The sequence below is a fragment of the Balaenoptera musculus genome, chromosome 4 (assembly GCF_009873245.2).
Source record: "Balaenoptera musculus isolate JJ_BM4_2016_0621 chromosome 4, mBalMus1.pri.v3, whole genome shotgun sequence".
Taxonomy (NCBI): domain Eukaryota; kingdom Metazoa; phylum Chordata; class Mammalia; order Artiodactyla; family Balaenopteridae; genus Balaenoptera; species Balaenoptera musculus.
In genome coordinates, this window is record NC_045788.1 from 57,567,421 (window position 1) to 57,579,829 (window position 12,409).

Sequence of the window (12,409 nt, forward strand, 5' to 3'; positions counted from 1 at the left end):
AAGGGACACTATTAGGCTGCCTTTGACAAAGATAATTTACAACGATATGAAAGATTGTGAATTTTGGGAGTAGGCTGATAGAAAACTTACTGTTTTATGAGATGGAAAGAGAGAAGGGGGAATGGAAGGGAGTCCGGGATCTTCAAAGAAATACCCCAGGACTTGTGATGTGATTCTGGCCTAATCTCGTATATTCTATACATTAAAGCTACAAATGTGTGTAGTTGTGTAAAGACCTGCTAATAAATTTAATTAAAAATACCATATCTTTGGTATGTCATAAAAGTGTTAAATGTAAATTGATGACTAATAAGGACCTGCTGTATAAAAAAATAAATAAAATAAAATTCAAAAATACAAAAAAAAAAAGTGTTAAATGTTCACATTTTTATTGACTCCCCTACCGGCCCCCTCACCTTTCACAAACAGGAGTAAATGAGTCAGTTCTTCCACGTCTGAAGACTGGGATGTCGAAGAGCTACTGCTAAACCTCAGAGAGCTTACATTCCACATTTTTGTCTTTAGCCTTGGCATTCATACTTGATGAAGAACAGGTTGAAAACAGAACATCTGTGGAAAGTTCCAGGAATGGGCCTGTTCAGAAAACTCATCTGTGCCTATAATGACCAGAAGTTTCAAGTAAACTCTATTTTGCTGTTTCCATCTGAAGCAGGTCATTAAGAACAGGGTCTGTGTTCAAGGAGCTGCCTCCGTACCTTCTCGTGAGGGCGAGTGGTTGGTCCGATTTCACGGCACTGGTGCAGCAGACTGCTCACCTCCAGCACACGAATTAACGCCAATACAGTCAGGCCGAGAGCACTCTGAGCCGGGCTTCACTGCCCTAGTTTGATTTAGGGATCCTTTCCTCCGCTGTGCTGCTTCATAGTTACTTCTTGGAATGGCTGTGGTCCCAGCCACTTCTCTCAGGTATCTGAGCAGATCAGTAAGTAGAGTTAAAGAAGAGGTATTTAAAAAAATCTTTTTTTATCTTTGAAAAAGGTCCCATCCAGGTATTGCCAGTTAATAGTCCCCGTGGAAAGTAGCTGCTGGGAGAGGTTGGGGGTACTCGTACTGCTGGTCCCTAGGCTATGGTTACTCTATAGTTTCCTCAACTAGATGTTTTGGGATGGTGAGACTCTAATTAGAGAAATTTGGAAATTGTAGATTTACATTTAGGATTGTGGGGTCACATATATGCAGGAGAAACCTTAGCTTTGTCCCTTAGATTCAGAGTGTAGGTTACCTCTGCTGACTTTTCCCTAAATTGGATTAAGGTTTTTGGGAAAGATCATGGTCCCCTTCCATCTCAGTGAATTAAGAATAAAAATAAAAGTAAACTATAAGTGTAAGGAAGCCCAACAAAGCTATGCCTTTTTGCACGACAGTAGTCTTGCTTTTTTAAACACACATCAGTTACCAATTAAAAAAACCCGAAAACTGTAACAGCCCTTTGGATGCTTTTGCTTTGCTGTTGTCCTTAAACATGCTGGTATTCTTAACTTCCTAAAGTCTCCTTTCCCAGATGTTTACTGAGTGTGTGCTGTGTGCTGGGCATTGTGCGGGGTCTAGGGATTTAGAAGGTGAATAAGACCCACTTCCTGCGCTTAGAGCTTACAGTCTAGAAGCATTTGAAGTTCATATCTTCTCCACACTCAGATCACATAGAAGATCCCCCATGATATCCTGGTCCTCCTGAAACTGACTTCAGGATGTTTGCAGCTGGCAACCAAAGGGAAGGGAGGTCACTTGTGCTTTTGTTAGTTGTCAGGAGCGTAGAGAAGAGGATGACAACGATGGCGAGGGTGATGGTAGGGGTGATGGCAGCTGTCTGTGGAGCCCTAACACCTACCAGATCCTAACTAGGTACCTTAAAACCTTACTTCTTTAATCCTCTCAACAATCTTCGGGGGTAGATAATATTATCCATAGCCTACTCATGAGGAAACTGAACTTGGAAAGAACTGCCCAGGCTTCTGTAGCTGGTCAATGTCAGGGTGGGATTTTTTTTTTTGGCCTTAGTTATCATTGTTTTTGGCCAGGTAAGATTGAATTAGCATAAGTGCAGATGTCTTCTCTGGAAAAAAGACATTTAGATAATGTTATATGAGCTGACTGTGTACACAAACCAAACGAGTTATACTTTGGTTACTAAAATCAGTAAGTAACCAAATATAATATAATAAACACAATATAATAAAGAAAAATTTAAGAATAAAGTTCATCCATTCATTCTTTTCTTTTTGTTTTTTTTGGCCATGCTCTGCTGCTTGTGGGATCTTAGTTCCCTGACTAGGGATTGAACCCGCACCCTCGGCAGTGAAAGCGTGGAGTCCTAACCACTGGACCGCCACGGAATTCCCCATTCATTATTTTCATTTGTTCAGATTTCCTTTGGATTTTTGTCTATGAACATAACTACTACAAAGTTGTCTTTTCAGTGAAGGTGAATTTTGTATTTTTAGCATTAACATGGCATAAACATTTCCATGTTTCTACACAGTCTAAAAAAATATCACTTAAGTAATATTCTAGTGGGTTCAACACCATTCTTTTTTTTTTTTTTTTTTTTTAATATTTGGCTGAGCCGGGTCTTAGTTGCGGCATGTAGGGTTTTTAGTTGTGGCATTCGAACTCTTGGTTGTGGCGTGTGGGATCTAGTTCCCTGACGAGGGATCAAACCTGGGCCCCCTGCATTGGGAGTGTGGAGTCTTAGGCACTGGACCACCAGGGAAGTCCCAACATCATTCTCATTGAACACTTAGGTTCTAATTTTAAAAATTACAGGTATTGGGGCATTCAGATTTTTATACATAGAATGTCTGTCTTTGAGTCATTTTCTTTAAATAAATGCCTGTAGTTACTTTCTTAAACTCTTAGACTCTTCTTTAACATTGCTTTTTGTCAAATAACCTCTTATGGCTACCTAACAATGTTTGTTGTTTATTTTGGCATTTCTGATTCTTATTATTTAGAATCTTTTATCAAAATGTATAGACTGCATTTTAGCTGTACTCATTTCCGCTTTAAACACTGCTCTCCCTTTGAGAATTTAAGAGCAGAAACTGTACATAAAAAGATTCCAGGTTGAGGCATACAACAAGGTAGTAACAGAATCTAGATCCTTTGGTTCTCAGCTGGCGCTTCATCTAGTAAAATAACTTTCTCCTGTTTATAGAGCCCATATTCGTGTACCTGTTTGTGTGTGGGTTTGTGTGTGTGTGTGTGTGAGTAGAAGATGGCTCGAGAGCTGTTTGTCACCATAGTTCCAGATGTCTAAATATACAAACATGATCTGGGATTCTGGTATCCATGTGAATACAAGGCTGAAATGTCCATGTAAATATTGTGGACAGGACATTTCCTTGAGCCTTTGCCTGACTTTCCCAGAGATTGAGCCAAGTAAAGAGGTGATGACTTGTTAGATAACAGGCCAGACTTCCTTACTGAAAATTCTCCACCACCTGAGGACAACAGGACCACTTATATTACGGGGTTTCCCCCTCTGGCTTACTATGCAGTATTTCCACAGCTCTTAGCAGGGAGGGAGAGGATGGGGGAGATAGAGACAGAGGGAGGGAAATTGAGATTTTATTTTAAAATAATTGTTACCATTTATTGGCAACCTGTTATGTGCCAGGTCTCTTGTTTACAATTTCTTATTTATTCTCCATATAAACTGTGTGAGATAAGTGTTATCTCCATTCTACAAATGAGGCCTGTGACTTGCCCGAAGAAACATTAAACTTTGGACCCGGAGTTGAACCTAGGTTTATCTATTCTCAAACCCATGTACTTTCTTCTGTTGTGTTGTAAGAAACAGTCCAACCCATTCTTGTGAAATCAGGAGTCAGGTACCCGACAAATCATAATGACCAGGCTATTCCTTTAAACATCTCTAAGAATTGAACATCTAGCACAAATGTCTATTTTAACTGTAAAGCTTTATGATATGACTTAGTCTTCTTTATACCTCTGTCCCTTGAAGATAAGTGTGTATAACTTAGGAAGGACGGAAAGGCCTCCTATTCCTGGCTTGGGGCAGATGGATGGCTGAATTGTAAATGCTGCGCCCTTGGTTTGTCAGCCCTGTGGATATCTGGCTTTCCCAGTGAGTGCTGCCTTGGTGTGGAATATTCTTTCTTCACTTCTTGTTCTTTGTTTTTGTTTTCTCCTCAGATCTAGATACTGATGACGATTTAAATAGCGACGATTACGAATACGAAGATGAAGCCAAACTTGTTATATTCCCAGACCACTATGAAATAGCACTACCAAATATTGAGGAGTTACCAGCCCTGGTCAGTGAGTGTGCACGGCTGCTAGCTAGATGCGCGTGACTCTCTGTGTCAGGTGTGTGTGCGTGTGCAGTTGTGTGCGCTTGGGCGGGTGGGGAAGGCGGGTGAATGAGAGAGGAGGAGAAGGAGGAGCGGGAACAGAAGCAGATCGCTTCTCCTCCACGAAGAGGGCCTCGCAGGGCTCCCTTTCAGTAACGCTGGGCCGTGTACCCTCCGCTGCCTGTTACTTCCAGCGCTGTTTGGGCTTCACTGCTCACTGGCCGGCCTGCTCCAGGTGGGCTGGCTTCTTCCCACCCGTGAATCACAGTCTGGTCTTAGATTTTCAATGTGCCCCCGAGATGTGCAGGGACTGCTGGAGAGGGGCTGCCTTCTGATCAGAGGGACGCCTAAAATTTTTGTCTCTTCTGCATGTTGGCATTCCAGGTAAATTTTGTTTGGGAAACATAAAAGAGTTCCACCTAGAAAACAACAGCAACACGATTATGAAAAATAACCCAATATTTACAAATCTCAGGTCTCCAGGAGCTCTGTGATAAATGTGTTCCTTTGAGGATGAAGACTGCTTTCTAGGTTTTAGAATTTAGGTTTAGCGGTGAGTTCTTTTCCCTTTCCTTCCCTTCTTTTTTATGGAGCAACTTTTATCTTCCTGAACAACTTAAAGCTGGTGGCGGTGGTGTAAGGAAGTCAGGCTCCGTTTTACTTTGATTCTCCAATCCTGTGGGAACCCAGACCATTTTCCTGCTCTTCCCTCATTTCCTGTATTGTCTCCGCCGCTCCATCCTTTCCTGTGTTCCCTTTCCTTTCTTTTCCTCTTTTCTACTCGGTTGCATCCTGACTGCTCAGAGCCTGGCTGCAGATGGCAGAGTTAGACATTCCAGTTCATTTTTTCCCCTCCTCAAGCTTTGCTAGAACCAAAGCCAGGTCTTTAGGTCCCTGATTCTTTCAGATGCTGTGTGACTCTGTCTACAGTCCCCTGCTCATGTGCCCCTGCCAAGAGGGGGCGTTTGTGCTTGGGATTCCCATGTCATTAGGGACCAGGTTGCCACCATTCAGCCTCTTTTGCCTCTGATCTACTTTATACCTAAACATAAGACCATAGAAGTGAAAAATTTGTGTATTAAGCTACCGTAGCTCTTTCCTCTAATTATTTGATATAGCATATCTTTTTTAGTACCAAATGCATACGTTTTAGCAATGTGTACAGAATTGAATTACCTCTGCTTTCTCCAATTCCCTGTGTCACTCATGTGGCTGTGATCAAGGACAAAATATATGATGGACAAAATGGTCTTACCCCGTGCCATTACTTGATATTATATACTAAAGCTTATATCTGTATACAACTGAGAGTTCTCACTGCCCTTGTTTAATATAACTCTTGAGTTATATCTGCTGTCAAAAAAGAAGAAGCACATTGTGAATGAATGTCATGAGAAATGATTTTTCTCTCACTCCCTTATGAAGAAAAAGTCGTTATGTGAGAAAAGTTAATGAGAGCCTTTAAGTACTTTTCATTATTCCTATATTTAGAACATAATCCTAAGTGTGAACACTTTTATAGAAAAGTGAAGTGTCATAGAAATCCATATCCAGCAATATATATTATAATTTTTAATACAGAGTCTTTTAGAATTAAGAAATACTTTAAGAATTAAAAAAAAGAGAGAGAATTGTTTGGAAGTTGAGGTGGGGAGATAGAAGGAAAAGCCTGATTTATCTGATGGTAACTGGTAAGATTTATCTATATAACAGATGCTAGTTACTATAATTTCTTTTCATGCTTTTGCTACATTTTTGATGTTTGATAATTCTCTTTTTCAGCTTTTAAATAACAAAAATATTGAACTCACCCAACCAGGTGACTCTTCGTCATCTCTTGAGTTTCTCAGCACAAAAAAAAGAAATCAGTTCCAAATAGGTACTCTGTAGATTCTACCAGAAAGTTAAACTACCTCTTAGTGTTACAGGGGTCACAGAGACATAGTGTTTGGGACTCAGTAGGGATCTTAGAGCCTGAAATCTAATGCCTCATTTTAGAGTCAGGAACTCAAGCTTGTGCTTGTAATTGGTTAGCAACTAGCTCCCTGGAACAAAGCCCTGCATTGTAATGTTTGCTGATTTCCATGGTGTAAATACTCCCATTTCAGGCTAACATGTCACCGAATGCAGTGTTGGGAAGAGATGTGTAGTAGGACACCCTCACATAGAGTTTTCACCGTTCGCGTAACGTGGATGTACGTGACCTCAAGGGCATATAGATTAGTTATTAAGATAGAGTAACACAACTAGGGAGTGAAGAGTTTGAATATTTGTTACTTTTAAAATATATTAATTGTGAGCTTATAGAATTTAATTTTTAATAATGGCTGTGTTGAAAAACCCTCTTGCAGAATTTCTTAAAATTTAACAAGTCTGTAAGCCAGTTTGAGCCAATTCCAGAACACCCCTGTACTTGAGATAATTCACAGTATAATTATAGGATAATGGATCCTGACCTTCATATATGATCCATAAAAAGGGCCTCTAGGTGGTATTCTGAAAACACTAGGTCAGCGTTTTATAAACGTCCTAGACGATTAAGGAAATTTTGTTGAGTGTCACCAGGAAGGATATTCAAAGAAAAAGAGAGAATATTATATCTTATTATTATCACTGTGCATTGCAAACTAGAACACTTAAAAAAGACCTAATAGGGTGGAGAAGATTCAGAGGAGGACAGGGAAGGGATCGAGGTAGTCAGTGAAACAACAAAGAGGTTGTAACAGACCAGACTGAAAAGATTAGGATGTGTAGCCAGAAGTGCTAAGGCAGCATGGCCCAAACCCATAAAATCAGGAAGGGGCTCATGGTGAACTCAACCTTGTTTTCTAGGGGCATTACTGGAAGGACGTGGGAGATGAATTTTGATACTTGAAAGGAAACATTTCTTGTGGGAGATGAATGGGAATATTTTTTAAAAGGTTTAGAGAAGGGCAAGATAGGGGAAGGGGGAATTAAGAGGCACAAACTACTAGGTATAAAATAAATAAAATACAAGGATATAATGTACCGCACAGGGAATATAACCAATATTTTATAATAACTCTAAATGGAGTATAAGCTATAAAAATATCAGATTACTATGTTGTACACCTGAAACTAATATAACATTGTAAATCAAGTAAAAAACTTCTATCAAATAAACACCTCCCCCCCAAAAAAAAGAGGTTTAAGTATATTTATGAATGCCTGATTGCCTGATCTGTAATGGAGTATAAGCTTTTTGAGGGCAGGGACCTTTTCCTTTTCCTGACTGTGGGTAGCCCGGTGTAGTCAATTGGTAGTGTTTCGTATAACCTTGGAGAGTTTTAAGCTGGAGAAGGATGGGATCTAATGTTCACAGCAGATCACTGGCTGCCAGGCAGAGAAAAGGGAGCAAGAGTGGGAGAAAGGAGATCGTAAGGAGGCTACTGTGTGGCCATTCGGGTGAGCTGGGACGATGGCTGAGCAAGGATGGGTATGGCCGAAATCAAGAAGAGGTAGACTGCAATTAGATTTTGGATGTAGGACTGATAGGAATTGCTCAGAGCCTGGGTGGGAGTGGGAGTGGGATGGCAGCTGAGGGAACTTCCTCCATTGTCTCTATTTTTTTTTTTTTCCTTGTAGCTTATTTTATTTTATTGGAGTATAGTTGCTTTACAATGTTCTGTTAGTTTCTGCTGTCCAGCAAAGTGAATCAGTTGTACGTGTATATATATCCACTCTTTTTTAGATTTCCTTCCCGTTTAGGTCACCACAGAGCTTGTCTCTTAATCCATGCTGGGGTCCGTTGTCAGTGCTACCCAGAGGAAAATATTCTGTATGAAGTTCAGCTAATTGTACAGGATGCTAGTGATGTAGAATACAGATTTTTGTTAAAAATTGTTTTTCAAACAATTCAATGGCTTTTATTATATTCAGAGTTGGGCATCCGTCACAACTATCTCATTTCCCTCTAGTCTCTGGCAATCACTAACGTACTTTCTGTCTCTGTGGATTTGCCTATTCTGGACATTCCATACAAAAGGAATCATACAATACATGGTTCTTTGTGGCGGGCTTTTTTTTTTACTTAGCATATATTTTCAAGATCCATCCATGTTGTAGCATGTATCACTACTTCATTCCTTTTTATTGCTGAATAACATTTCATTGTATCAAAATACAATATTTTATCCATTTATCGTTAATGGGCATTTGGGTCATTTCTACTTTTGGCTGTTATAAATAATGCTTCTATGAACATTTATGTATAAGTTTTTGCATGGACACGTATTTCTTTTTATCTTGGGTGTATACCTAGGATTGGAATTGCTGGGTCATATGGTAACTCTGTTTAACCATTTGAGGACCTGCCAAATTATTTTCCAAAGTGGCTGCACCATTTTACATTCTCATCAGAATATGCTTTTAAAGAGAGTTAGAAATCGCTTTATAGCATTAAGCAAGTAGCGAATGTGGCGAGAGGCATATATCCAGAATCAGTGGGGTTTGGGAGAAAGCAGAGAGTCCGCCCTCCCCCGTGGTCAGTTGGTGCCAAGCCAGATATCACAGATTTGCTCATGATGTGGGCTGATCTGACACAGAGACATCCAGGCATGTCCCCATCCAGTGTCACATTTGCACTAGATTAAGAAATGGAGCCATGCTGCTTGCATTTCATTCAAGTGCCCTTGACCACATATCATTGTGTGACGAGTTGAGGATATCGGTCGTCTGGGTGTATATTTGTTAGGAGTAAAACACACCACTTGGGTAAATCCTAGGCATTCCTGTTGCTAATTTCACCCTTGTAAATTGTTCACCTTATACTTTTCACTCCACTTGCTAAGAGGTAGCAATGGTTAAATCTGACTCTTATGCTTGGGTTTACAAACTGGATTTGGTTCTTTGCTATCTTGTGTCATTGTTACTATTGCAAACTCCAGGCCAGGATAAAACCTAGCTAGACCCGGGGAGAATGTGCTGGAGTCAGGAAACTAGCATCTTGCTCTCGTGGTAACTGAGCTCTTTGAATTTTCTTGAATTAAGCTGTATTTATTAATAAACTTTAAAATTCATTTTATAGAAGTTGCTGTTCTCTCAAGCTGTTTTAATATATCACATCTGTATTTGTCTTACAGGTAACAATTGCTTGTGATGCAGTTCTCAGCTCAAAATCTCCATACAGAAAGCAGGACCCAGATACGTGGGAAAATGAATTGCCAGTGTCCAAATATGCAAATAACCTCACCCAGTTAGACAACGGAGTCAGGATTCCTCCAAGGTGAGGGTCAGACAGCAAAATGGAACTTTCCCCCCGCAAAACGGGCCAAAGGAATATTTATTTTTCTACCTCTTCACTGAATTAGCAATTATATATTTTCTTATCAGATGCCTTTTATTAAAAATAAGCTTGGAAAAAAAAAAAAAAAAGCTTGGGACTTCCCTGGTGACACAGTGGTTAAGAATCCGCCTGCCAACGCAGGGGTCACGGGTTTGAGCCCTGGTCCGGGAAGATCCCATATGCCGCGAAGCAACTAAGCCCGTGCGCCACAACTACTGAGCCTGTGCTCTAGAGCCCTCGAGCCACAGCTACTGAAGCCCGCATGCCTAGAGCCTGTGCTCCGCAACAAGAGAAGCCACCGCGATGAGAAGCCCGTGCACCACAACGAACAGTAGCCCCTGCTTGCTGCAACTAGAGGAAGCCCGCACACAGCAATGAAGACCCAACACAGCCAAAATTAATTAATTAATTAATTTTTTTAAAAAGCTCAAACTGCTCTCTAGAATTATCTCTACCTTTGTAGTAGACGCTGACCATGGCCAGCCCCTGCCCTGGAGCCCATCCCCACGCTGAGGCCTCCGGTTGTGAGCACCTGCAGCTCCTCGCTTGAGGGCTGTCTCTGCCTGCCCGAGCCAGGTGGGCCAGTGCACCGGACAGTCAGAAACGCTGCAGAGCCGTGCTCCCTCCTGTGCTCCTGGAACGACCCTCAGCCAGTGACTGTGGAGTGAGGGAGGAACACCCTAGATCCCTACGCTCGGGTGGGGTAACTGTCTCCTGGAGTTCCTCAGCCGGACTGAGCCCCAGTGGCCCATGGGGTCATCTGCTTGTTCACAGTGCCTGCACTGGCTTCCTGCTCTTTCAGTCTCTCTTCCCTCACTCCCCTAGGGTGCCTCCTGGGATAGCCTCCCAAATGAGCCATTTGCATTCACATCTTTGTCTCAGAGTCTGCTTCTGGGGCCCCCAACTTACAAAGACGGACAATAATCTTTGGTTGTCACGTTTTGGCTGGAATGCTCTTTAGGCTCCTTTCGCACCTCCTGTAATCAGATGCCAGTGTGTTTCCAGAGGCAGGTGCTGGAGGGAAAGAGCAGGTAGATGAGGAATGTGTCCCTTCTGGTTGGACCCTGACTGTACTGCATTCCTGTTCTGTGTGGTCTTAGGGAAGGCATGGTACCTCGGGGCTTTTTCTCCCTTTGATAGTGGGGATGGTAATAATGCTGAAGAGTGTTTATTAGAATTAAATGATAAAAGTTCTGTAAAGCCCCTGGCACATACTTGACATTCAACCTTCAGTTAAGTTGTTTTCCTTTCTACTTAATTTAGATTGTCAGTGTAGTAGAGTTTTGTTTAAACCAGTCTTACTGCTTGTGGCTAATGCTTTGGAACTTCAGGTGTTTATACACATGGGATCTTTAATGTTTTAAGCTTACTCAGGCTCCACAGTCTCTCATGTAAGGAATTTTAAGGAAATGACCTTCCCTCCTACCCTCAGGTTCTGTGTCTTTTCTAAAGTAAAAGAACCAACTCGGGGCTTCCCTGGTGGCGCAGTGGTTGAGAATCCGCCTGCCAATGCAGGGGACACGGGTTCGAGCCCTGGTCTGGGAAGATCCCACATGCCGCGGAGCAACTGGGCCCGTGAGCCACAACTACTGAGCCTGCGCGTCTGGAGCCTGTGCTCCGCAACAAGAGAGGCCGCGATAGTGAGAGGCCCGCGCACCGCGATGAAGAGTGGCCCCCGCTTGCCGCAACTAGAGAAAGCCCTCGCACTGGAACGAAGACCCAACACAGCCAAAAATAATAAATAAATAAATAAACAAATAAATAAATAAATAAATAAATAAATAAATAAATAAATAAAAGACTTAAAAAAAAAAAAAAAAGAAAGAACCATCTCGAAGGAGCTGGGAGGAGCTGGCCCCCATTTGGGAGGCAGGCAGGTTACTGAGTGGCCCTGCTGCTCTGGAATGGATCTCTGTTATTCCACTGAGGTCTCCTGTGACTGCCCCAACTGCCCCCAGCTTGAGACACTCCATTTTCTTAGATGTTAATTTTCTAATCACGCCTTGTACTCTGGCTGTGCTAACTGCTGTCTGATGATTTTACAGTGGTTGGAAGTGTGCCAGGTGTGACCTGCGAGAAAACCTCTGGTTGAATCTGACCGACGGCTCTGTGCTGTGTGGGAAGTGGTTCTTTGACAGTTCCGGGGGCAACGGGCATGCGCTGGAGCATTACAGAGACCTGGGCTACCCTCTAGCTGTGAAACTGGGAGCCATCACTCCTGACAGGGCAGGTGAGTGTGCCTTTACCAGCTTGGGAACTTACAGTGGCTCCCTCTTAGATTTAACCAGTGCCTTAATGTCGGGGGTTGGAGGGCATCAGCTCTGGACTCGGCCCAGGTTCGAATCCTCACTCTGCCTCTTGTTAGCTGTGAGATCTTGGGTGAGTTTTCAAATCCTTCTAAGCCTCAGGTTCCTCATCTTGAGGATAATCACAGTACCTCCCTCATAGGTTTGTTAAGGTGCATAAGCATTTAGGCCAGTGCACACCGTAAGGTCGTGATAACAGTTTGCTGCTTTTGTTAGTATCTTTCTGAATATCCCTTGGCTAAGAGGACAGAAGCAGGAACCAGGACTTGTGAAGTGAGTGTGCATAAGCAAACCCACCATTAGAATAGTACAGGGAAGGCCTAGAATTCATTATGGGGATTAGTATCATTTTAGGTACAAATGGATTCATTATGGAGGAGGTGGGTTTTAAAGATACTGTGTGTTCAGAGCCCCTGACATCAGCAGGCAGTGACGGTGTCCAGTGCAGCAAAGCGTTAGAAGTG

General features: G+C 42.2%; 1 protein-coding gene across 3 annotated transcripts in view; it reads left to right on the forward strand.

Annotated features, from left to right (window-relative positions):
- USP13 (ubiquitin specific peptidase 13) overlaps nucleotides 1-12,409 on the forward strand; it is a 120,055-nt gene that overhangs the window by 35,805 nt on the left and 71,841 nt on the right. For all 3 annotated transcript variants that reach the window (XM_036851569.1, XM_036851571.1, XM_036851570.1), the window contains exons 4-6: nucleotides 4,177-4,298; nucleotides 9,437-9,579; nucleotides 11,685-11,869. In XM_036851569.1, the coding sequence (XP_036707464.1) occupies nucleotides 4,177-4,298; nucleotides 9,437-9,579; nucleotides 11,685-11,869 (450 nt within the window). The remainder of the gene's footprint in view (nucleotides 1-4,176; nucleotides 4,299-9,436; nucleotides 9,580-11,684; nucleotides 11,870-12,409) is intronic.